This window comes from Orbicella faveolata, unplaced genomic scaffold (assembly GCF_042242905.1).
Source record: "Orbicella faveolata isolate gen_17 unplaced genomic scaffold, um_ofav_v1 contig_36, whole genome shotgun sequence".
Lineage (NCBI taxonomy): Eukaryota > Metazoa > Cnidaria > Anthozoa > Scleractinia > Merulinidae > Orbicella > Orbicella faveolata.
Window position 1 is genome coordinate 9,721,486 of NW_028301565.1, and position 26,015 is coordinate 9,747,500.

The 26,015-nt window shown below is 38.2% G+C and overlaps 1 protein-coding gene across 4 annotated transcripts; it reads left to right on the top strand.

The window, feature by feature from the left end:
• The first annotated feature begins 77 nt into the window (after positions 1 to 77).
• Positions 78 to 20,411, top strand: LOC149102228 (toll-like receptor 4). 4 transcript variants are annotated; one of them, XM_089275013.1, is made up of 11 exons: positions 78 to 399; positions 3,667 to 3,802; positions 5,300 to 5,422; positions 6,833 to 6,915; positions 10,535 to 10,603; positions 12,291 to 12,330; positions 13,237 to 13,281; positions 13,891 to 13,926; positions 15,882 to 15,917; positions 16,703 to 16,810; positions 18,259 to 20,411. In XM_089275013.1, exons 1-11 carry the CDS (start codon positions 256 to 258, stop codon positions 18,723 to 18,725), a joined length of 1,287 nt encoding a protein of 428 aa, XP_089131139.1. In that variant the 5' UTR covers positions 78 to 255; the 3' UTR covers positions 18,726 to 20,411. The 4 variants fall into 4 exon arrangements, with proteins under 4 accessions (XP_089131139.1, XP_089131138.1, XP_089131137.1 ...); XM_089275012.1 differs by having other exon boundaries at positions 83 to 399; positions 5,297 to 5,422; positions 16,706 to 16,810; XM_089275011.1 differs by having other exon boundaries at positions 85 to 399; positions 5,297 to 5,422.
• The last annotated feature ends 5,604 nt before the right edge of the window (positions 20,412 to 26,015 follow it).

Genomic DNA, 26,015 nt, shown 5'->3' on the forward strand with positions numbered 1-26,015 from the left:
GTTGAGATAATTTTCTGTACGCAGGTCGCTGGGGGTTAAAACACAAAGAAATATCTAGGCTTATCTAAAAACAAATTATGACGTCAATTGTCTGCAATTCGTCTTCCGCTCTTTGTGCGCACTTGTCGCTTGCGCGTGATTTGGTGTTAAAATAGGCGTCACTCGTCACGTAACTGACCTGAGTACCTGATACTAAGGCTAGACAGGAACATTTACTACGTCCTGTGAGGAGAAGCTGTCCTAGAATTGGAAACAATGTTGTACACTTCGGTCGTGACCGTTTGCCTGCTTTATTTTCTGCACAGTTTTGGAACTGTGCAATGTCGAAGCTCAAGACACCTAAACGAATATAACAATCGCTCAAGTCTGACGCGACGGTGTTTGCGGAGTTGCTTTCTGGTAAGAAAGATTTCAATTTTGATTTGCAAGTTAAAACATTGTTGTCTTTCTGACAGCGGAATTTGTACGGACAAGTGCAAAATACGTTTTGGGTAATGAAATGTTCTCTGTAAGAATACCTGACGATCGAATCTTACTACAAACAATTGTCGTGATCCTTTTGTTGCAGCGATATGTGAGCAAATGCCCCTCTCGTGCCATGTCTACGTACTTGAATTGAATTTCGTCATGTTTTCCGACGCAATGAGTTGACACCTGAAGTAAATGTTTCCCATTCAATTGCAGTTTGTAGAAAATAGTGTAGGTGAAAACCCCTCGCAAATGCATTTTTCTTCTCTTAATTTATACAGCTACCGGAATCGATTTCGACTCGGCGGCGTTTATTTGACTTTCATTGTAAATCAATTGTAAATCAATGACGTGCAATATTCAGGTTTGGTTGTCACTAATCAAACCGTTGTCTTGTGGATATTTTGATGGTTAATTAAGGTTAATTCTGCGATTACAGCCTGGACTGCCCACATAAATGAAACACGTCTGATTTCCCTGGGCACGTGGAATCTACGGAGAGACAAATGTTACCTCATGACTAGTTTACTCGCCGTATGCTTGTATCATAATGAGAGGAAGCCTCAGCATTTCACCTGGTTATTTTAAGGGTGTGGTATCTGCCCTTTACTAAATACACGCAATTATTTACTTTAAGAGTCGTTTGAAGCGTGGGATTTTTCATGAACCGAACTATAAATCCCTGTTCCAGGTCTACCACAAAGATTAGGTTCGACGGTTCAGTGATTCAGACTTGAACCTCGATCCTCGAGAGGAGTCGATATCATTATCAAAATGCGCTGCGGATAACTGTGGGCTGAACAAATCAGGCTCCCTTTGGACTAGAATTACCTCAACTATTTAATGGATTTTCCTGCTTGCGTGTTCTATGCTGAGTGATATTTACCGAATCCACTTTCTTTAAAATCAAGTCATTATTCAAAGCGAACGTGTAGTCCACAGAAAGACTATTAAGAGACGTATTTTACATACTGTATGTAGACAAATGCAAGTAATTAACTTTGTTCTCTGTTTTCCTTCACACGCTAGGAGGTGTTTTATTTGTTCTCTTTGGCACTCGTACGTGCACGTATTTACAGTAATATGACAAACATTTTCCGCTTCTGCGATTTGATTATCCGCGACGCCGCAAATTCGAGAATATCAGATGTCGCCACGACATGTCAACAGGAAGTTTTTACAGAAACAGTGAGCTTTCACCTTGGCCAAAAAGGAAAAGGAAAACGCAAACGCCGCTGCCTGATAGGTTTTAGTCTTATGCCTAATGATGGAACTGAAAGTTTCAATAAGCCTTGATATTTGCAAGTGTAAAAGATTTACAATTTGCAAGTGTAAAAAGTTAAAACAGGACGTCCAAGGGAATTCATACTCTTTTAGGACCTTTCGTATTTTATAACAGCAGTATCATGTCTGACAAGACGTGACAAACTTTGATCTTCTTTGTTGCCACTTAATCTTATCATACGGGAAATCAAACTTTCAGAACTAATGCACCAATGTTAACAATCTAGCTTGATGCTAATCTGTTGCGGTTTTCGGTTTTTCCTCTGTAATTAGTATTTGGCTTTGGAGTTTTGGTGATTAGAAAAGCTTTTTTTCGGGTTGGGTTTGCTTTTGCTTCGTTCCTAGACCTGTTTATTTAACCTCTGTACGTTCACGTTGTGTACCATATGGATGATAATCGACGCTCCAAATCAGTCAAGTGTGGTCGATTTGGTCGTCTTAAAAGAGGTCTCTTCTAAAAACGTATATTTCTTGTCAACGCTAATATTGAAGGCCTCGTTCTAAGTTTAGCCACTCACCGATGTTTCACCCTCTAAAGTGCAGGTTTCCCTTATGAAACTCGTCTTCAAAGAAGCCCAAAATTCGACGTCGTTGCCGTCATTGTTAACAGTACGCAGCAGCCAGGTTGCGTTTTCGTGATGTCATTCCGTCCAAGAGATTTTGTTTAAATGGCTTCTGTGAAGTGAATAATCGCTTTGAAGAAAACATTTTGCTGACCTTGTGAAGGATACAAAGTCAGTTGCAGGTTTTTCTCCTTGCCGCCAATTTTGAGTCGGACGGAATGATGTCACATAAACACGGCCTGGCTGCCAAGTACAATTCAAAACGGCGGCCTCCGAAGTCGCTTCATTCGAGACGTATTTCTTCAGGATAGCAGGCACTTCAGGGGCTGATATTTTGGTTGGTGGGATGGCTGAATGTGTACTATAGGCGAAGACAAAAAAGGAAAACTTTTTGGAGTGACCTTCTCTTTTAAGAAATTTTCAGCGAAAACAATCGCTCACTCCCGTCGACAAGTTCTTCTATCTGCGAGCGTCACTCCGGGACTCTCTTGCAGCCACAAGCGATGAATTGAGCTTGTCCAATACTAGCCTGCGTAGCAAGCGTTCCCCTACGAAGAACGTTTTCTTTTACTGCGTTCTGGCCGGGTTCGAATTGGAGCGAGAGCAAAACAATCGACGAAGCAGGAGGTGGTGGAGGCAAGCAAGGCTGTGCTTGTCCGCGGAGCAGTGGTCAAATTCAACCACACCCATGCTAAGAAGTGGAAATCGACAATGTTGAGATGTCCACTGCAAAAACTGAGAATTCAATCGCAGACAACTCAGATATGTCTGCCAGGGCAATGAAGAAGTTGAAGAACGGCCCAGACGTGAAGCAGCACGTAGAGTAGACAGAGAAAGGAGAACGTTGATTGAAAACCACTCGCTTTAAAAACGCCTATAAACAGTAAGCCATTCGGTCGTAGGCACCTCCACGGACAAAACATCTGCTTGAGAGTGGCTCGATCGTTTTAGTTCGTTTGCTTGTTGTTGTTGTGTCGAATTGAAAATTGCTTTTTGTGTAACAAGTCGAGTTATCCCTGTAGTACTCGGTCCCTCTGGATAAATTTTTCTAATAAACAAAATTATTAAATTAGTGTTTATTGCTTGAATAATGATTACCACAAAAAATACACAATGTTCTTCGGAGCTGTGTTCTTATTCTGTGAGACAGATTTAAGATCAATTTTATGGTCATCATCTACCCAGTTGACAAGTCTCATCACCATGCTGTTTTATGAAGTCACATATTACATATACACCAAGGGTAGATAGATAGATAAGATAGATAATCTTTATTTATCCACGGTACAAAATTCGTCAGCCTTAAAAATACCAAGTGTCAGCAATTTGATTTTGAATTCTTTCTGAACAGATATCAAGACATCAGACTTGCTTTGAGAAGTGCCTTGGAAAGAACAAGGAGGGCGATTTTAATTTGAATGCCACAATCCTGCGTATTCCACCTCATCTAACTCCAACGTTAAAGAGAAGGAAGCGTTACACAGAAGGTGAGCACATTGAATATACACCTTGGTCAAAACATTGTCCACGGCATTACTATCAAATCGATCTCGATAAGGCAAAAGATATTTCCTCATTTGTTCTTAGAAACTCTTCACTTTATGGGTTATTCGTTACACGAGAAATGCCCCCAGCAATGTTCTCTTAGGTCATTGGCTCCTGGCGTGGCGTATAGCCTTAACAATTTGATTTCATTTGATAATGAATATTAAAAGAATAAAACTACGACGTTTCGAAGTCATCTTGACTGCATTATCAAGAAGAGGTGTTAGCTGTAGTCTCGAGATTAAATACAAATAAAGGTTATAGAGTACATTAGAATAATAAGTGTTTCGTTGGTGTTTAATGTGACAGTGCGCGCGGTATATGTTTAAATAAATACTTTTGCACGTAGTCAGACTCAATACGTGCAAAAGTATTTATTTAAACAAATACCGCACGCACTGTCACGTCAAACACCAATGACAACGAAACACTTATTATTCTAATGTACTCTATCACCTTTATTTGTATTTAATCTCGAAACTACAGCTAACACCTCTACTTGATAATGGAGTCAAGATGACTTCGAAACGTCGTAGTTTTATTCTTTTAATGCTCATTATCAAATGTATTTCGAATTGTTCTCTTATTAGAATTTGATTTCAGCAGTGAAATTTTAATTCTTAACATCTCAATGTGACCAAAGGCACACAACATCTTGACACGGTTTAGGGCATCATTTGTCCGATGTTGCAGAAACCATTATTGGCTAGCTATCATTTTTTGGCGTGGGTATTGTCTATTGCCTTTGTAATTTCTCAGTTTAACGTCAAATTCGTTTTAAACACCAGGCATATTGGCGTTTCGATTAATGCCTTACATTATGCCAAAGAGCGCATTCGGAAGGTAATCTGCCGGGGCAGGAACTCCCATATAAAAAAAAGATGAGCGTGTTCGTCGTACCTTCTGAGGGTTAAAAACGCGGTTCTGGTACCTTTTAGGGTGTTCAGGCTTCAAAGGTCCACAACGGGAGCTTTTGCAGAACCTTTTAGGGTGTTGAGCCTAAAAATATATGACAGCAGATACTGTGTTGTTTTAGAGTTGGCACCTATTAGGGGTGAAAAACATTTCAAGCCACGCCCACAAAACTCTTGGTACCTCTTAGGTTTTCTTTTTTCGAAATTTCCGACGAGCATCCCTGTTCTTTTTTTATGGGAGTCCCCTGGGGGTAATCTTCAGTTCCATTTGAAACCCAAGAAACGCAGCTCCAACAGAAACAAGGTTGTTTTTCGAAAGTAGACAAATGGTTAATTTACAGCTTAGGTTGGGACGAGGGATTACTTCGTTAGATATAGATATCTTCGATATGTTGGGCCAGGGGAACAGGAGACAGCCGGCTCTACCACAAGGTGGTGTAGATCCTGGTGAAGAAACGGGACTGATGTTGGCTCCCATTTCATGGCGTTAATTTGGTTTAACTTTTTTTGCGTTTCATATAGAAGATAATCCCTGTGAAGATGGGGTATCAGGCAACAACTCATTTCCATTTTTGAGACCCCCAAAGCGTAACCAATATGAAAACTCAAACAATTGGTATCTCAACATATCGTGGGATCCTATATCAGGTAGGTGATCGTGTTATAGTATATTTATGAAAGTTTTAAATAATACTTAACACTACTTACAATATAATACTTGAACTACCTGTACCACGATCCAAAAACTGCCGACGGTGATGAGTGCTTATGTTATCACGAAAACACACTCGAAATACTTAAAAAGCGAAACTTAAATTGTGCCACAGTAGTTAGATTTCCGTAGGATTCTAATATTTCTACATTAATTAACTTTGCACTTGTCTACTTTTCCACAGGATTGTTTTATGGCTGGTTGTTTTTTTATCCTAATTGATCTTTCAAAGTTATCGATTCTTTATTGAATATTCAGTTTTTGTTGATTTTTGGCAATTTCAGGAAGGTTTTCCATCATTTTACCTTGATTCGTTACTATTACTATGAAACGTTCATTTTTCAACTCAGTAGAGGTGATCATAACGGCAGTATATAAATGAATACAAATATCCTGCTGCTTAGTCGGATTCAACTGATAATTATATCATAACTTTTGCCTACGGACATAAAATAAACGCTCTATCCATTTGTTAGTGAAGAAGGGTTGTTGCCTAAACCATTTTTGTTATGTTGTTTTTTGTTTTTACATTTTAATGTGATTTACACTACTTAGCACTACTTCTGAACACTGGTACGGCTACTTACAATACTAACAAAACTGGTTATGCAATGCGATTACTTATACACCACTTGCAATACGATACGATTACAGATGTAATACAATACGAATACTTATTCTTCGATACTAATACCTAAATTACTTACAATTAAATACGATTACTGACGTTACTGATGCTACTTGCATTGTTTAAATTTTACTGCTCCTCGTACTGTAGGACAATGATAAAGATATTTATTATGACAATGATATCATAAGCGGAACTTCGGAGGTTATCCCTAGTTGACCAGGATCCTACCCAATTCAGTTTAGTTACCTTAAAATAAAAATTCGATTATTTAATCAGAAGTTGGCACACACGAAAAAGGTCAATAAAATATAGACCCGCGAGTTCAGTTTGCTTTCGGAAACGTTGATAGATAGTGAACCATTTACAAGCAAAACCGTTCAATAATTACTGGCGTAAGGTCCTACAAGTTTGCAAGTCTGTTAAGCCGCACTGTAGCTGTAAATAAGATTTCGGACACTAATACGATGGATATTTGCAAGTATGACATTTACATGTAGCTTAACCCTTGATATGTTTCCAAAAAAAGTTTCGTGAACTTTCATGTAACTGTCATTTTGTAAGAGCAGAGGTTACACGGATATAAGATAAGATAAGATAAGAACTTTATTAACGTGTCGAAGTCGCTACCAGACAATGTATACTAACTGGGGACACCTAACTACGATTACTTATATCCTTTGATATGATATCCTTTGTTCAAAAATTCCTTTGTTAGATTCTACGAACTCAACGGAATACGCCCTCTTTTACTACTGTCATGATGACAATTTTACCCGAGGCTGGTTAAAGATGCAAAAGGTAAGAAGTTTATCAATTGCTGACGCTCGTAATGTTCCTCAGATAAGTTGTCCTGCTGTAGTTTCTACTTTTCTTGATAATGCTTTACTCCAACGATAGGCTTTTCATCCGTTTTAATCGATTAGTGAGACCATGCCAACACTAACGAGGGTCTGAATGGGGTTAAAAGACTAGCCACAAAGGGCGAAAAATATTACTGACTACCGACTAAACCAGGAAAAAATTACCGACTATCGACAACAAAAATTTTAAAGTAAGTAAAAGCTTTATTAATGTGGCAATGTATTTATCCGACAACCGACATGGTCCGACGTTGTAGGGATGTTTGAATTCAGAAAGAACAGCATTTCGAATTTATTTCTAGCTCAGGAAATGTCCAGATCCTTTCGTGGGCTCTATTTCACCAGACGTAACCACATTAATTCCAAATTTGTATAGGTAATCATACGGTTTCGAGTTCAATTTGGAATTAATTTGCACGAGCTTCGGCTCGTGCAATATCAGCTTTTTGAAAAATAGGTACCCAAAGGGTACATGTGTGGGATACAATCTTATTTGCATTGACGGATATACACGAGCCGATGACAATGGTGTGGGATACCACAGTTCTCCCACACAAAAACTCACAAGTGCAAATTAATTCCAAATTGAACGAGAAAAACCATATGATTATTTATTGGTAATATAAACATGAAAAAATTTGCGTGGAGGAAGTGCCGAGGTCTCCTTCTTGAAGCCATTTTTTCTCATTCGAGAAAACTTCTTTCAAAGTTTCTGCACAAAATTTTCGTCATCATTTTACGTGATATCATTGACTTAGAAAATTTCCTATTGTCTTTCAGCCAATCATAATCCAGAATTACGATGTGTAATTTGCACTTGTGTTCACTTTTTGCACTGGTGTTACACTTGAACTGCACTGCTCTCAGCCAATCAGAATCGAGTAATTTTTTCATGTATATTATTAGGTCAATGATAGAATTCCCTGTCTTCAAATTACTTTAAAGCCACAGGATCCTCCTATTCGCGGAGCAGCGGGGGTATCATTTCTAGAACAGCGGCTCGTAATCTAGCCGACGAGACGCCCTGCTGTTGTATTTTCACTGCCTGTTGTTCATTCATACGGTCGGGCCATGAGTGGGATTGTTAAAGTCATGGTGATTTTCTTTTTCCGAAAAAATAGAGGTCGCCATCGAACGCCATCGAAGCCGGGTTCCGGTGGACAAATAAACTCACAACGGAGTATCTGAGCTAAAAAAAACATCTTACGGATTTTTTAGGACTAAAGGAGCAGGCACATCAATATTGGAATTGGCAGGTGATCGTTTGAGTTATTTCGCCTGGACAAATCGCCTGCGTGCAAATGCGAAAATTTTGCAATTGTCACGGATGGGCAGTGGCAAACAAAATTACGTATCCCAAGGGCTGGAGTGGGCGTTTCACTCTTTGTCTAATTTACCTCTCCTGATTTACTTCGATGCCCCGTAATCGACAGGAAAACAAAGTCACATCTAGAATAAAAGCTTTGGTGATTTTATCGGTGTACTAGATTTGCAAACGAAAGTGGGGTAGACGATCACATTGCTTAAAAAATAAAAATAAAAAAATAAAAAACAGAGCTAACGAGGTTTAAGTGCAATTAAATAATGAATTATTACAAGTCTTACACTTCGTCTAGAGTTTAAAGTCTTAACCCTTTGAATACCAACTACGCATATATGCGTAATTAATGGTCGTGCTCTTTGTACCACTTGTGACGTCATCAATTTAAATGTCATCAGATATTCTTGATAAGCAGATAGTAGTGCTAGGCTAGTCCTTTCCGCACAATGGTCAGGTTTAGATATCGACGACATTCCGACGTCGCAAATCGAAAAACAAGGTTATCAGTTTTGGTGCAAAAACGGTGGCAAAATGGTCCACAACGCCTATGATTGATCAAGGTCCATTCCTAGACTTCGCCCGTAATTAACATCCAACTTTTCACTGCAGCCAGAAAGAACATACAATGCAAAAGGTAGCCAGTGTAAAAGGGCAGAGAAAAACAGAAAGGAAAGGGCTAACAAACGAAATTGAGAACGGTTAATAGCAAAAAAAAAAAAAAAAAGAGAGACGTTCAAAGTTTGGCTTATGCGCATGCCCGTATTTGAAGTTTTGCTCAATTTTGTACCTAATCCTCGAAAAATCTTTCCTTTTAGTAAAAAAAGCTTTTTTAGCAAAACTTAGGCTTATTTAGCGTCATGGAAGCTAAAAAACCTGACTAAACGGTTAAAAACGTTATTTTTTGGCGAAAGTTTGGTATTCAAAGGGTTAAAACTGCGCAAAATACATAAAAAATGTTATAATTAGCTTGCATTTTTAATTATTAACTGAGATTTACCGACAACTGACAAAGGTGAAAAATTTTAACTGACAACCGACAAAGTAATAAAATTTTAACCGACAACCGACATGTTGCCCCCCCCCCCCCCCCCAATTCAGACCCTCAATCAACTTCCAATCAAACAGTAAGCAACGAGCTAACATTCAAGTACCAAACTTTAAGCACTAACATAGTCGTCTCTGAATTGGAAAGTATAATATTTATAATATTAATATTAATATTAATAATTGGCTCTTACTAACCGAGCTGGAGGTCTGTATGGGAGAATCTTGACCGAGGTCATGAGTACAGACCGAACGCAGTGAGGTCTGTACACACGACCGAGGTCAAGATTCTCCCATACAGACCGACTTAGCTCGGTTAATAAGATGTTTATTATATGGCAAACAAGAACAACTTAACTGATGTAACTGGTTCGTACAAGCTGGCATTTTGCTTGCGAACGGCGATGAGCTTAACTTAAACCTGCCGAAATTTGCTCGTCCTCTTTACTTTTTTTTTTTGTCATCAGGCCTTTTGGCACTTTCATAAATGATTGAGAAGTAAATAAAAGAAAATGGTGAACATTTTTGTATTTTAGTTTGCTACTTTTTCAGCGCAAAATGAAACCGGTTTAGATGCCGGTCTAGATGGGAAAATCTAGACCGCGGTCAATACCGATTTCAGCCAATGAAATTCGTGAATTCGGTAGTTCCCAGTCCTTGTGAGACACAGCCATATAATAATTAATAATATTAATATTATTACTTCCTTGGATTTTCTAGTGAAAGTCCATCTGCCAATTGGATAAAGAGGAAGATCGTTTCAATTAAAACAAAATGCTTATTTTAGCATATATAAATCAAAACGTATCAATAAAACAGACGCTGTACGGATCACGTTTGGTGCCTTTTTGCAATAAGAAAATTGGGTTTTGTATACACCGTTCGTCAATTATTGATTAGCACTAGCCGTTATTGAGAGGTTATTTTGGCAGTCAAGACGCGTTTTAGTGGCTGTTGCCGTTGTGGAGAGGTGGCCGTTAGTGGAGGTTCGATTGTAGATCGCAGTTGACAACAAGTCCTAATCGTAAGAATTTTGTTGCAGAAAGCTTTCGATAAAGAGGAACAGAGAACAGCTCAGTTAAAGTCGTTCTTGACTTGACCAGTGCATTTGTAAGCTCTCCCCAGATCCCCATTACTAAATTTAGCAGTTACATGTTTCAAACACCTTAGGTCTACATTCTTCTCTTTTCAGAACGAGACGTTCGCAATCTTTAATGAATCCGAGTCTTGTTGGAGTTACGATATGGTATTTCAATTTCAAGTAAGTATTATATTGTCATAGTCAGCACACATATATGCTTAAATATGGGTGAAATAAAACAACATGGCGAAAAACAACAAATAACTCTTTCTCCCTCTCTTATTAAAAGTTTTAAGAGGTTAAGAGCCACTGCCTCTGTATTTGGAGAAATGACCAACGCGTAAATTACTAACTGTGTGAATATGAAATCAAGGCAAGCTTCCTTCTTTCTGTACTGGCCTGTTGAAAATGAGGACGACAGCCTAATTAGCTCTGACGAGAGCGCTTTCCATATGCGTGGAAAAAACCGCCATATGAAACAGCAGAAGGTTTTAATAAACAAAATGAAACTGAACGTGATGAATGTGTATCATTTGACAGCATTTGGAAACCTTCCAGTGAAAAGGACTGTTTCATGATCATTTTATGTCCCACCTAAACCGTGCGGCTGCGTACTTCATCAAGGAGCATCGGAATAGTGTGAAAAAGCAAATGGTACATGTACAGTAATTTTCTGATCATTCCGGTAACAACGAGAAAAGGGGGATAGCTCAGAAGGTATTCCAAATTGTTCGAAAATTTTCCAATGGAAATCGGGTTTTCCGTCTAAATTGAAGCGCTCATTCTCCTTTTGGAACAAGAGATAGCATCCCTCAATGCATATAGGAAAACCGACAATCTTCCTTTTCGCAAAGCTTCGTTGTACTCTCTGCAATATATCACAAACGTTTTTCTAAAAATCCGCTGTAAAACCGTCTTTACCTTCTAAACATTGGGCAACACCTTTCAGGGATGGCGGAGTGTATTTTGAATTGGGTAGGGCTTACAAGCGAGCGCCAGAGGCGCTAACTTGTAGGGGGTCTGGAGATATTTGTAAAATTATCGTTTCATGTATTTTTTGTTTGAAAATGGGAAAGAGGGCTAAAGTCGTTCCTGTCTTTTTTTATTTCTTCGAGGGACAGGCCATGTTCAGGCGTTGTTTGATCCTCGTTCGTCAGTTTAGAGAATTCTAAGTTCTCAACAAAGTTATTGAAACTTTTTCCCTCTCGCAATTATATGGAATATCAGCAAGTTTCCTTGTTGTTTTCAGTCGTTGCGAAAATTGCACATGGAATGCAATTTATCTTTTATTTTTCCAGGGGCAAATTTAATCTTTAGCAACCCTGGCGCTGGCAGATCCGAATTTTCAGGAAACTTTTCAAGGATTTGAGCCAGCGACCTCAAGATATTAAATGCTCAGTAGTCCTTAACTTCAACAATTGAGCACAGATCGTAACGTTGTATGAGATTTAACAATTTTAAGTTTCGAAGTAGTTAACAATTACTCGACTCTATAATAATCCCGTCCAGCTAATTTCTGATGCATGACACTAATATTCAAGAATACCAATTATGTTTTGAATTGAAGAGAATGCATTAGGCCGAGAGCGATTAAAGGAGGCCTATATATTCGTGGACTAAGAATGCACGGGCACGTTATTGTAGAATGAGTAGACATGCAGTTTTAATAACAATCACGGCATACAATGACACTCTCCCTCAAATGTGATATAACAGGTCTCATATATTCGCGCTGTAGAATTATTTGATTATTTCGTTTGCTTTGTTTGATATCTTGTTCTGGTAACAATGATTATTATATTTATGGGTTATTTATTTATTTATTTATTTATTTATTTATTTATTTATTCTTCCTTGCTGACAAAAGGTATTCGTACTTCCATGTTCCCCTTACTTCGGACTTAGAGGTAAGCCTGCGCTGATAGAGTAGAATTCTAAAATTAAAGGCGAGTTGTCCTTAAAGCTAAAGGCACTCCTAAAGAAATTTACTATCCATAGAGGACAAGTATGTAAACATTATTTTGTAGCTTTTAGCTGGTTTTCCTTCTTGTCCTCTCGTTCTTGGAATGGAAAGGTACCCCCTTTTTTACGATACAGCGTGTTCTTGGGTCACCTAAGCTACGTGCAGCTTTAGTAGTGCCCATTAATTATTTAAAAAAGAGTAACAAGTGAGAAAAGTGATTAATCTGCTCTTTTTTAGTCACTGATATTATATATTTGATACAGATAGAAAGATTATATTTTCACGCAACTGAGAAAAAACTCTGAAATCGATGAAGAATCTTTTAATACTTAGACTATTTTTATCGATTTTCGTTGGAGAATTAAAAATCAATACGAAAGGATGACTAATCCTTGTTTTCCTATACAAAATTTTCGGTGAGTTTTAGCAGAATCGAATTTTTTATCAAGCTGTTATTGGTGCTCCTGATCAAAACTTCGCAGTTCTAGAAAGAATCGAAGTATAGAAACGCAAAAATTGTCTTAAGAACCGTAATTGCTCAATTTAGAGCCCAGGACGCTAAAAGGTATTTTCGATAGCTCAATAGAGGGCGGTTACTTTGAGAAAGAGTACTTCATATTAGGGATGGGCGCTAGTTTCTTTTGGGACACAAGTATTTGATTGTGATAAGGCACTCAAATGTACAACAATAGAAACTTGGACTCTCAATAGAGAAAAGAAGGGGAATGGAAACGAGCACGAGAACGGGAAGAGTGCCGGCATGATAAGTCACCAAGCTTCGAAACGAGGTTCACTGTACTGCTTCTCATTCAAGGAAATAAGTAAACCTTTTTCTTACTTTTTTTTTCAGATCTACCTTGGTTTTATATGTCATCGACAACACCGGAAATCACAGGTGAGCTATGCAAGAGCATAAAATGAAGAATAAATTCTGACCACCCTCTGTTTAGCAATCTTAAGCTAGCGGATAACCAAACGTTTCTCAAGGCCATCATCAAATATTCTGAGCTATGGTTTTTAATCACATAAGTACAGTATAGAGATGCATCCTTAATTCCACTCTCAATTGGTACGATGACCTATATACATTTGGTTAATGTATTTTATTATTTTTACTGAAATATTACTTCACCATGATTGGCTGAGAACTGGCCAATTTATCATTAATTCTTAATCTGCACTGCACTGCAAATTTACGGGCGCGTGTTCGTAATTTTCTCAATCATATGATAAATGAGTAATCGTATGAAAGCTCGCGCAGTTAAAGATTTACACTACTCGTGATATTTGAAAATTCGTTCAAATTTTGAGAGAATTTTCAAATATCACTTGTAGCTAGTGTAAACTGCTTAGTTGAACTCGCATTCATACCTTTACCTATACTTATTTATTTTATATCTTTCTTGTGTAACAATTATTTAGGTGGCAGTAGGATTTGTATTTAAAAAGATATATATTAATACATAAAAAGATGTTTATTGATTGATTGGTTTATTCATTTCAGCCACTGTGCCCACTACAAATCAAATACGCAGTACAGGTAATATAGCCAGGAAGTTGAAGTTTTTATCTGTCATGTCTGTTAGAGCGTGTATCTAACACAATATCAGTAAACGGGCTTTCGTTAAGAATCAGTTTACAATTAATTATATTTATTTTATGTCTTGTGCGCATGTAATAATTACTTAGGTCCATGTGTGTATATTTAACAAATTGACGTCAGTTTGTCATGCGTCAGTCCTGTTATTGATCATGAATTTCGTCATAACATTGTCAAAGCAGCCCTGGATCCACAAGGCGATAGCCGAGTGGATCCGCAGACATACTTTGACAATGTTATGACGAAATCCATTGTCAATAACAGGACAGACGCATTAAAAACTGACATCAATTTGATTGTCAAATTGTCCACTCTCGCTCGTTGACGCATCGCATAGATTATAAATTCATGTGTCTGTTTGCTTATTGACGATAAAAATTAGTGAATAGGCGCGCGAAAATTTCTGCAGTTATCGTAAAATTAACGAATCGAATGTGGTCTAGCGTTGTCTGTACTCTTATCGACAACGATATGCCTCATCACAGTGGTCAAAATGTTGTGGACTCACGAGGCGCAGCCTCGGTATCATGAGATATCCCACGGGTAATTTGTGGTTTTTTGTTATACACACGAACCTTTAGGCGAATGTGTATATTAAGAAAATACAAGTGGGAAGTGGGATATTCCATGGTATCTCACGAGAGAGCGTTGCATAACTATTTTATACCATGCCATAGAAAATACAGTGGCCAACATACGCCGCGTGGCTAGTGATGGGAAGGTTGGATGTGATACCGCCGAATATACAACGGATTTCCTGTATTCTGACTGGCTGTATTTTCTATGGCATGGTATAAATAATGATATAGTTATGTAGATGAAAAAATAATACTCTGGATTCAATTACTCTTTGTTTTTGTTCCTTAATCAGTAGTTCCGCTGACTGTCATAGAATCACTGTAGTCCTGGTATCTGTTATCTCGGCGACTTATCTTTTTCTTTTTCTGTCTGCCAAATTTCAGATGCGTAGTTTAGTTTTATTTTCAAGCTAGACAAGAGACTTACATAAATATCAACATTACACTTCTGGACACGCTATTACAAACCACGTATGGTGCGTTGCACATAATTGCCAATTTCTGGGCTATTTTTGATCCAAACCAAGCACGAATTCGTTGTTTTAATATCAGTCATAGAGGGATACTTTCACCAATGATCAGATTGAAAAATGTAATTTTTAAGCTGTACAAATTACATATTTTATAATGTCACCGACAAAATTAATTCACTGTGATTGGCTGAGAGCAGCCAGATTAATCGTTTATTTCTAATTTGCGAATTAATGGGCGCGCTTTTGTAATTTTTCCAGCCATATAATAAAAGGGTGATTGTATGAAAGCTCGAGCAATTTAGGATTTATACTATTCAGGAAATTTGAAAATACTTAGTGTACTTTGGAGAGAATTTAAATATCGCTCGTAGTGTAAATCCTTAATTACACTCTCAACTGGTACGATGACCTATATGCATTTAGTTAATGTATTTTATTATTTTTACTGAAATATTACTTCATATCGTGATTGGCTGAGAAGTGGCCAATTTATCATTAATTCTTAATTTACACTGCAGTGCAAATTAACGGACACGTGTTCGTATACTAATTTTATCAATCATATAATAAATGAGTAATCGTATGAAAGCTCGCGCAGTTAAAGATTTACACTACTCGTGATATTTGAAAATTCGTTCAAATTTTGAGAGAATTTAAAATATCACTTGTGGCTAGTGTAAACTGCTTAATTGAACTCGCATTCATACCTTTGCCTATACATATTTATTTTATATCTTGCTTGTGTAAAAATTATTTAGATGGCAGTAGGATTTGTATTTAAAAAGATATATATTAATACATAAAAAGATGTATATTGATTGATTGATTGGTTTACTCATTTCAGCCACTGTGCCCACTACAAATCAAATACGCAGTACAGGTAATATAGCCAGGAAGTTGAAGTTTTTATCTGTCATGTCTGTTAGAGCGTGTATCTAACACAATATCAGCAAACGGGCTTCCGTAAAGAATCAATTTCTTGGTTTTCACCTGACGTCACGGCGGCAATGTTGGAGCCCCTAAACAAAGAAACGACGGCCATGTTGGAGCCCAAAATTTAACCTCTGGAAATTAAACTCTATTTTTATGTAAATCTTTTCTTTGTTTCGGTGAGAAAACACGGCTGTTGATCCCGTGAGTGAAAACCAGGAATTAATTGTATTTATTTTATGTCTTGTGTGCATGTAATAATTACTTAGGTCCATGTGTGTATATTAAACAAATCCAATGTGGTTTAGCGTTGTCTGTACTCTGATCGACAATGATATACGTCATCACAGTGGTCAAAATGTTATGAACTCACGAGGCGCAGCCTCGATATCATGGGATATCCCACGAGTAACTTTTTTTTCTTGGTATACACACAAGCCTTTAGGTGAGTGTGTATACCAAGAAAATACAAGTGACAAGTGGAATATTCCACGGTATCCCACGAGAGAGCGTTGCATAACTATTTTATACCATGCCATAGAAGATACAGTGGCCAACTTAGGCCGCGCGGCTAGTGATGGGAAGGTCGGATGTAATACCGCCGAATTTTTACAAGGATTTCCTGTATTCTGATTGGCTGTATTTCTATGACATGGTATAAATAATAATATAGTTATGTAGATGAAAAAATAATACTCTGGATTTAATAACCCTTTGTTTTTGTTCCTTTATCAGTAGTGCTGCTGACTGTCATAGGAATCGTTGTAGTCCTGGTATCTGTTATCTCGGGGACTTATCTTTTTCTCCGCAAAAGAAAAAGGGATAACCGTGACTTGTCAATAGGTTTGTGCCCGTGTTAATGAAGTGCGTTTTAAGTTTCAAATTCGATATCAATACAAACAAGTTCATTTCGTTTGCTTGTTAAAACTGACAATACACTCCATCCACAGTTGGGTTGAAATATTTACATAAGGACACAACACTATTTGGGAACAGGAGACTATGATCTAACCAGATAATAACTAGGAGGGGGGGGGGGGGGGTGGGGATGGGGTACTCCCAGAAACATTGGATCTGGGTGTGCGGCCGAGGGCTTTCCACAAGTTGCGCGACATTTCCCAAAGGGTTGCTCAAAAGTTGCTCAAAAGTTGCTCAAACAAAGTCAAAAGTACCTTTTTGTAACGAAAGTTGCTCAAAAGTTGCTCAAAAGTTGCTCAAACAAAGTCAAAAGTACCTTTTTGTAACGAAAGTTGCTCAAACGTTACTCCAAAAAAAAAAAAAAACAAAAAAAAGTTTTGTTGCTTTCTTCCTTTATTTGTCTGATGCAAACGTACAACAAAAGTAAGATTTCTAAGCGTTTTGTACAATTTTGCGGCGTAACCAGCGTTGCTAAATACCTCTTCCTTAATTAAAACCAAAACTTGTATGCGTGAAGACTACCCATCAATATTAATATTAATCTTGTAAAAATTCTTCACCTGAGACACTCGAGTCCTTCGCCCACCATTTTGAATTAAAAAAAAAACCCGCTGACCTAGCAGCTCGGCTGCATGCATCTTACATCCATGATCTGCCGCAGGGGGGGAGGGGGATCTGGGTCCTTTTTCACAGGAAGTTAACAAATTGTCCACTAACACGTTTTGAAATATGACAGGAAGGTCAATTTAAGCAATTAAAAGCTGTTCCGGTTTCTCAGAATTGACAGAAAACTAGAAATTGCTCCGAATGCAAAAAGTTGCTCGAAATGAAAAAAAGTTGCCCGAAATACCAGAAGTTGCCTAAAAGTTGTCGAGCAACTTGTGGAAAGCCCTAGTGCGGCCCGCTTCCCAAACACCTTACCCTATATTTATGACCAAAATCTGCGATTTTCGACTTTTCTCACCCTATTTGACTTGACAAAAATTTTGATTCCCTAGTTATGACCGTTGCGGCTGGAACAATTGCCCTAAACATAATTTGTGAAGCTTTTGTTGATGGTCTTATCGATATATAATGATAAGAGAGTAGCTTCCTCGAAAAAGACATACCCAGTTCAAGGCTACAGTGCAAAACTTAACCCTATTTATGACCAAAAGGCTCATGTAAGGGGATAATAGTAGTACTTGGTGGGAAATATTAAAATTGAAAGTTCAAGCTAAAAAATATTACATACAATCTCTAATCCCAGCTTGTCTGTCCGTTTGTTTTTGTATTTTTTTTATGCGGCCACTCCATATGGTTATCTGAGTTTGTTTCTCTTAAATATGACTGTGATTGCTTTTTCTCAGCATTCAAATATCCTATGTTTGCAGATGATGCTGATTACGACGCCTTCATAATATTCAACCAGCATGACCAAAAATGGGTAGATGAAACCCTTCTGCCGATCCTGGAGAAGGAGTTTCATTACAAGTGCTGTGTCCACTACCGAGATTTTGTTCCAGGAGAGCATTTTGTAGTAAATATGACAGAGAGCGTTCGTAAGAGTAGAAAAGTAATTGCCGTCATATCCAAGACCTTCTTCTCAAGCCAATGGTGTAATTTCGAGCTACAACAAGCTATATATCAGCACTTGAAAATAGGAGACAACGGCGTTATTGTTATAAAAATCGATAATGTTTCTACTGAGATGTTCCCGAAGGCTATCCAAACGAAATCTTTTATCGATTATTCAAACAGAATCGAGAGACCATTTTTTAAGGCGAGGTTGTTAAAGGTCTTAGAATCCAGCAGCAACGCGTATAAAAAGGAAATGATTCCGATGCAAATTGATGGCTAGTGCGTGGCTCTGTTAAGGGAGGGTTTCACGGTTCGGCGCATGCCCAAGCATTCGCGCCAGTATAGTAACTTGTTTCGCTTTCTTACTGAGGGACATGTTTTTCAGCAATCACAGACTATCATTTGGGTATGCAGAATGACTGATGCCCAAATTTAGCGGAAGATATCAACAGATTTACATGGGAAAGATCGTATTAAGTATTGAACATCGAACTGTTATTCCGGCCGAACGATTTATTCTGGACACACACACGCGTTATTTACTCGCATCCGATTGGTTCATAAACCTTGGAATTGAGTGGTGCTTGGGAGTTGGTAAATACCAAAGCAATAGTGATGAGAAACACCTCTATCGGTGTGTGGACGCGACCGACCGCGCAACTTTCAAAGAAAAATTTCGCTGAATCAAATGGGCTCATGTTACTACATGCTTATACATGCGCCGAGCCGTGAAACAATCCCCTTACATCATTCGCTATACCTAGGCAGACGCTCTTTGGGGTCGTCATGCAATCTTCCTTAAAAATAAGCATGGTTCTTTATAAAAACGAGTAATTTGCATCGACTCTTAAATGACAATGCAGAGAAATTCCTTATTGTTTTTCAAGAGGGCACGGTAACAAATCCTGCAATCTGATTGGTTCTTAGCGCGGTCCGGATTTTCCTGTCTCTGAAAGCTTTCGCAGCGGGTGAAATCTTCGTGTTGATCAATTTTCGTGAGTGAACTAGCGGTAATCAAGAACCTTTGCCCTTTTTACACTTCCATCGACGATTAATCTACACAAGTTTGTCTCTATTCGCTTTAAAATGGTAAGGAAAGTCACTGCAAGTAAATTCAAACGAATGTTTCATTAAAAAAAAAATTCTCAAAAGTTGTTGTCCGATGTAAAGTTTTTTCACAGTTTTTGCAATTGATTTTATACACAACGCCAGTTGACAGGTCTTGATCGAATTTGTCCTTCGGTTTCTTCAGGATCGAACCAACCATCTTGACGGGTTTATGAGCAACATTTACGTCGAATTGTCCCAAAGTTCTTGCAATTTTTTCAGAGATTCCTTGAAAATATGGCAAAGTAACAAAGTCTCTGCGGCTTTGTGGCTGATTATTTTGGGGCTGATTTAATGCTTTAGGTGGTTTGGTTCTTTGGCAGCTTTTTAAGAATTGGTCCGTGTAACCATTGGTTTTGAGTGCGTCCACCACGTGTTGTACTTCGGACTTTTTGTCTTCGTCGGTCGACGGAATATTCTTTGCTCTGTCACGGAGGGTTCTGGCCACTGTGTGTTTTATTTGTGAGAGTTGTTTTGGTTCGGCGCTGTAATGGTGCGTAATCTTGTTGTTCTCTCGACCTACAAATGATTTTAACTAAATCATGAGTCAATTTCAGTCGAGTTTACCTCTTTGATCGTTCGTGTATTTGAGGGTGTTTTAGTGGAATACACTTAACTATTCAATTTCCGGTGTAAGAACCTGATTTCAAGTGATTCGCAGCGACTGACAAAAACTGTTTTTGTAGTACAACTTCAAAATTTACACAGAATTTCACACCATAAAACAATTTTGTGGAACTTAAGTGGTGAATTATATGCACTAAATATTATTTGTAAGAAGTGTATCTGCTCTCGACATGCTTTTGTGTACTGTATATATGTAAGAAAACAAAATAAAACTAAAGTTCAAGTTCTACAGTATCTGAGTTAGTCGTACGTTGGGAAGACTTTTTACGAATGGTTTGTAAGCCGATTCAGAGACACAGTGGCGTGCGTAAACAACCAATTTACCGCAGGAAAGTGAAATAGTGAAAAACTGTGACTTGGGCTTGAAAATGGTGCCCGAAGCCTGCGGCCTCACCGGCAGAACTTTCAAGACCTCGGTCACAGGTTTTTACCATACGCACCGACCCTAAGCCGATAAATAACATGCTTATTATTTTTTTCCTGCGGTAAATTGGTTCTTTACACCACTTTGTCTCTGAATCGGCTTACAAACCATTCGTAAAAAATCTTCCCTTAATCAAAATTGATGACTGCCCCAGGCCAGTGGGTCTGATCAGGACCAACGGAAATTGTTTATTATCCATATCTACGAATTTTTATTTCGAAATATATTTTTTTTGAGAGCGATTTTTGTACGATCACTCCACGATTCTTTAATCCTGTTTCGAAAATGTTCTGCAAGTTTTTACTGCGATTGAATATGGCAACACATTTTTTTTAGCATTTTGTGTCCAGAAACTGAGAAACAAATTAAATTAACAAGAAACAAAGTTCGCTTTGAATTGTAGCGTTCAAAATTTGATTTGGATGCTTGCACTTAAACGTCTAGAAAAATTGTACAACTTATTTGAAAGTCCTTAGTATAGTTTGATAGCCACCTTTATGTTAAGTTTTAATTTGATATGGGGTTTACATGTACATTGTCGACAGATTTAACTGGACGTGCGACATCCTTTGTGTGTGAGACACCTCTTAAGATATATAGTAACCTTAAGAGGGTTCCAATTATTGAAACAAATACTGAAGTTAAATATGCAAAATAGCAATTCATTAATTCATCTTTAAAAGGAACAAACGGAGTACATGCATTTCTACTGCACATTTTATCTTATTAGTAAATTTTTTTCTGCGAGTGTTAGAAACATAACTATTTTGTACCTTTGAAGCAAAGCCTTGTCAGCAATCCATGTACTTTGTTGTTCCTCTATGTGCATACCTGCTGCAGTAGATTGAGTCAATCAAGTTGATCTTTTGTGTATGTTGACAAGACTCTGTTAACTGACTGAGACAAGCTACTACTTGTGGCCATGCCAGAACAATTCGAGACCACAGATTTTGAATCAGAATTTCAAGTCAGGATTTTGAGTTAAGATTTCAAGGCGGACTGTTTTGAGCATATGAAAGGAGTAAATATCCAGGTTGACAAGTAACTTCAAGCAAGACAGAAACCTAACTGCGTGTAGGTCAGACTGAAAGCTTAACCATGATCGGCTTGAAATCCTAACTTGAGATCTTAGCTCAAAATCCTGATGAATTTGAAAGCCACACTCAAAATTCTAACTCAAGACTTTATTGTAATACTGACTCGAATAATAGGTATCCTTCTGGCAATATTATTTTGAGTTTTCTTTAGGTTTGCATTTTGAGCATGGTGAATAGTGTTAAATTGATGTCTGTCTCTGACTATGTTACAACCCAATACATTAGACTTCAAAGTTCAAAGATTTTTGGTAACTTGTCAGAGAAAGTCTTTATACTAATATTAACGGGTTTGTTTTACATCCTGGCCAAGTTTTTTCAATTTTTAAAGGGTGATAATCTTCTAACAACAAAGTGGTGTTTTTTTCAGAAGTATATCTACAGAGGTATCAATTGGTTGCATTAGTAGTTGCTTTAGTTGACTTGAAAAGTCTGAATTGAGAGTACTTTTACAATTAACACATTTTTCCTAAGTTAGATGCAATGAGTTGCTGTTTAAACTTATACATTGATGATTGTATATTCGTAAACTGTACTTAGCGTCTGCGGTGCCAAGAAGCTACATGTATCTTATTGAGTCTGTTTTATCGCATTTTACAATAAATGATTACATGACTGTAACTTGTGGCTTACGTTTAATTTTTTCACTGGAGAAGGTACGAGTTGAAAAAGAAATGTTCCAGCTATGTAACTACTTACCGGCTTGCTATATTACTTTAACTGAAGTTACACGAGTACTTCATTTCAAACAAAGTGCTTGAACTTAGTGGAGTGCTGAACAGAACAAAATGCGGACGATACTGGGCTTGCATTTACGTGGCTTTGATGCCCGTAAAGCCGTATGAAAGGATGCCTTTACGGCGCTTTAAAAGGGCATTACGGACATAGTAAAGAACAGCTTTACGTGACGTGTCCATAAAGCCGTATGAAAGGACGCCTTTACAGTGCTTTTAAAAAAACTTTATGGACATAGTAAAGTACAGCTTCACGCAACTTTACGATGCGATAAAGTTTCGTAAATGTATCCCTTTATGCGTCTTTACAGAAGCCCGTAAAGACGCTTAAAGTTCAACTTTACGATTTCATAAATATCCGTAAAGTTCCATAAAGACGAGCTTTACGGCAGCTTTACGGCACCTTTACGGAACAGTAAAGTTGCTATTTCGTGCTGTGTGCATGATGGAAACGACAGTATATGACGCTTTTTTTGGTAGCGTTTTCAAAACCTCCGCTTTCACCTATCTACAGTAGAAACGGAGCGTTTTCAAAAACCTCCGCTTTTGAAATCGTTCTCGAAAGCCTCCGTTTTCATCAGCGTTTTCGGTAGTGTTAGTGTGAATGATAGGCCCAAACGCATCAAAAAGTAGGCTTCAGTTTTCACACGAAAACAGATTAGTGTGGTCATGGCCTAAGCCTCGTACTTGACTTAATTTGCATTATTCTCCAACTCCACTCGTTAGATACCCCGCGGTATTTGTACCTAACGAAATTGGTCGGGTTAGCTGAAGCTCCTCTTAGTTTTCGTAAGAGTACGTTAGCCAACACTCAGTTCACTTTGTTTTCGGTAAAGAAAAACGTTTGATGGTAAATCTCATATTATGTATTTCTTAATTTAGTTTAGTACCGTTGGGAATTTTCATTAGTGATTTGTATGTTGTTCCTGTTTTATTTGCGTGTCAAAATAATGCAAGACTCGCAAACATGTACAGTGATACTATAGACAGAAATGTCCAACAAAATGCCTTCGATTTTGATACTGATAATTGGTCTTCGGGCCTATTTCCAAGTTGGGAAACTGGGAATGACCATGACAAGATGATGGAATCAAAGGTTCTACTCCATTTATAATAGTCCGGCGGCATAGCTGCTCAATTGTGCGATTTTTGATACAAGCACTAAACTTTGTAGGATTATGAGCATTCCAATACTGATCAATTCTAATTCCAGCTAGTTGGCGATAATTAGGTTTTTCACTCATTAGACTCCCCCGCGAGGTTCTTGTTGTTTGTTCTTTTTAAAATTTGTGCACGTTTTTACCTTACGTTTTTATATTATTAATGTATTTAGGATTAGAATTGTTGTTTTTTTCTCCCTGCATGTATGCAAGCTAGTACAGAGAATTTCCCGCTAGAAATACTAAATAAATAGAGGCCTTAAGGTGGCTCAAAACAGTTTTCAGCACTTTCCGAGACCTAGATTTTGATGGGTCATTATAACCACTCTTTATCACTTGATGCTACAATCGTGGTTTCAAAAAGCTGCCCAATTATTGGTGAACACATTGTTATCACGTTTTGAAAATTTGAGGTGGCTCTGAACCCTATGTTCAGAATTTTTTCGTACTTTACCAAATGTTTGATCTTACCCTGCTAATCTAAATTTGATAAAATAAGAAAAAAAACACGGTGCCGTTCTTGAATTATAAGCCCTTAATGCTATAATTAAGGTGATTTTAGCACGTCATACTGTTACTATGGTAACCTGTTGTGTCACGATAATGATAACAGCGTGTTCACCAATGACTGGGCTCAGTGGTTTCGGATACTATGATTGCAGCATCAACTGATAACACGTCGTCGACAACCGCTATAAGTTTAATTTTCACAGTACCCCTTAGTGAAGCGCGCCACATACCAAGATAGATACGCATATAAACAAGCAACCATTCCAATTCCTGTACTTCCTGACTGCACATCTCGGTAGAGAAGGGCAGATGCAGTCACGGCGGATTACCCCGTATCAAGAAATGGTCTATTGTTCCGGCTCAACATCTCACTTTCAGCAAAATGAATAGCCTTTTGTTCTTGGTAGCCCTGAGGGAATTCGTCCGAAGCCAAGCCAAAATCGTCGCCGTTGTTCGCAAAACTTTCGGCATAACAATTAAGCTGCACTTGGGGGTGGGCAGCGTAATTTTTTCTCTCGTAAAGTCAATTCTCACCGGTGTACCCTAAGGCAAAATTGACCGCCGCTGTGCGCATCGAGGTGATTACAATTCAAAAACTAATTATCCACATGTGTCGCATTCGGACCACGTCTCTCTAAATACAACCCCCGGTTTAAATCCCTTTTTATTCTAATTCCGACTCGTTTTAATAGGTATGCTGCTGAAAACATTGTTTGTCTGTCATTCGTGCGGCGTTATAACTTTTCTGCTTTTTATTAAGTCGACCGCGCGGTGGTTAGAGTGAAGAATGTGTGACCGAATTTCTGTTTTTGCGCGTATAAATCTTTCTCTGAAACCTGGCAATCGTCATGGAAGTTATTCTTTTTCAATTTTTTTAGTGTTCGCAGAGCGTCCAGATTTTGACTCAACTGTTTTCAGTCGAGCGCGCGGCACTTTATAAGAGGTGTGACTTTTTAGTTTTGAAAGAGCGCCGTTGTTTTCAATCAAGCTCGCAGTAAACGAAGGTCTGATCATGCACGCTAATAAAAGAACACTTAACCCGATGAATGAAGCGCGGCATTTGAATGAACCCAGTTTTAGTAAACAAATCTAGAACGGTGGAGTCGTGATTCACAAAAAAATACGTTGAGAGTAAAGCGAAAATTATTAAAGAGCAGAGAAACGCTACCCAAAACATCGCGTCTTTAATTTTAATTATTTTTTCCCTGATTTCTTTCCGCTAGAAATCGCTGTGGACATCAATCGGTCGGCGAGGAAAGATGCGCGAGCTTCGAAGCGCTGTTAAGAGCTATTAATCTCTGGCCGAATGCTCGACTGAAAGCAGTCTCTCCTTCTGCTTTTCAATCCGTGGGTCGAACGCGGAAACAGCGGGAGCACAAAGCGAGTGGCTTTGCCGCTCGATTATCGCGCTCGCTCTTTTCGCGTTCATCCTACACTGATCTTATGGGTTTACGAGCGAAAGAGAGCCTGTTCGCAATCTAGCCAAATGCGAACTTCACTTTCACTTCCACGCGTGGTGAGTCTACCAGGTTAGAGCAATTTTAAAGGAAAAAGATGCCTTTCTTGTCGGCAGCTTTTACTTTCACTTTTAAATACATGTGTACAACCGCCACCCCACCAGCCACCCCAGCGCAACTATTTGCACCGACAGGATTATACCAATACCATCTCCCCTCAGGAGAATTTGTCTTCCGTTCAGTCTTTCCGATCGTTTAAATTTCGCGCTCGCATGGTAATCGGAAATTTCAAAAACTCCCGCGGGCATTTAGAAGCTTATACCGCCATTGTTCAAAATGACCATATAAGACCAATTTTAGGTCTTATAACAATAACTATTGTTATCAATGTTGAGGCGGTTTTCTTGATACGCTACCAGCAGCAGCTGCCAGCTGTAAAGAACTGGGCCATTTTCGT

What these genes read in the sequence shown, in the direction of transcription:
- LOC149102228 (XM_089275011.1), top strand. Translation starts at nt 256, where the DNA reads ATGTTGTACACTTCGGTCGTGACCGTTTGCCTGCTTTATTTTCTGCAC. An exon ending in GCTGGTTAAAGATGCAAAAG is followed by an intron (nt 6,916 to 10,534) that starts GTAAGAAGTTTA and finishes TTCTCTTTTCAG; the next exon opens with AACGAGACGTTCGCAATCTT. An exon ending in ATATGGTATTTCAATTTCAA is followed by an intron (nt 10,604 to 12,290) that starts GTAAGTATTATA and finishes TGCTGACAAAAG; the next exon opens with GTATTCGTACTTCCATGTTC.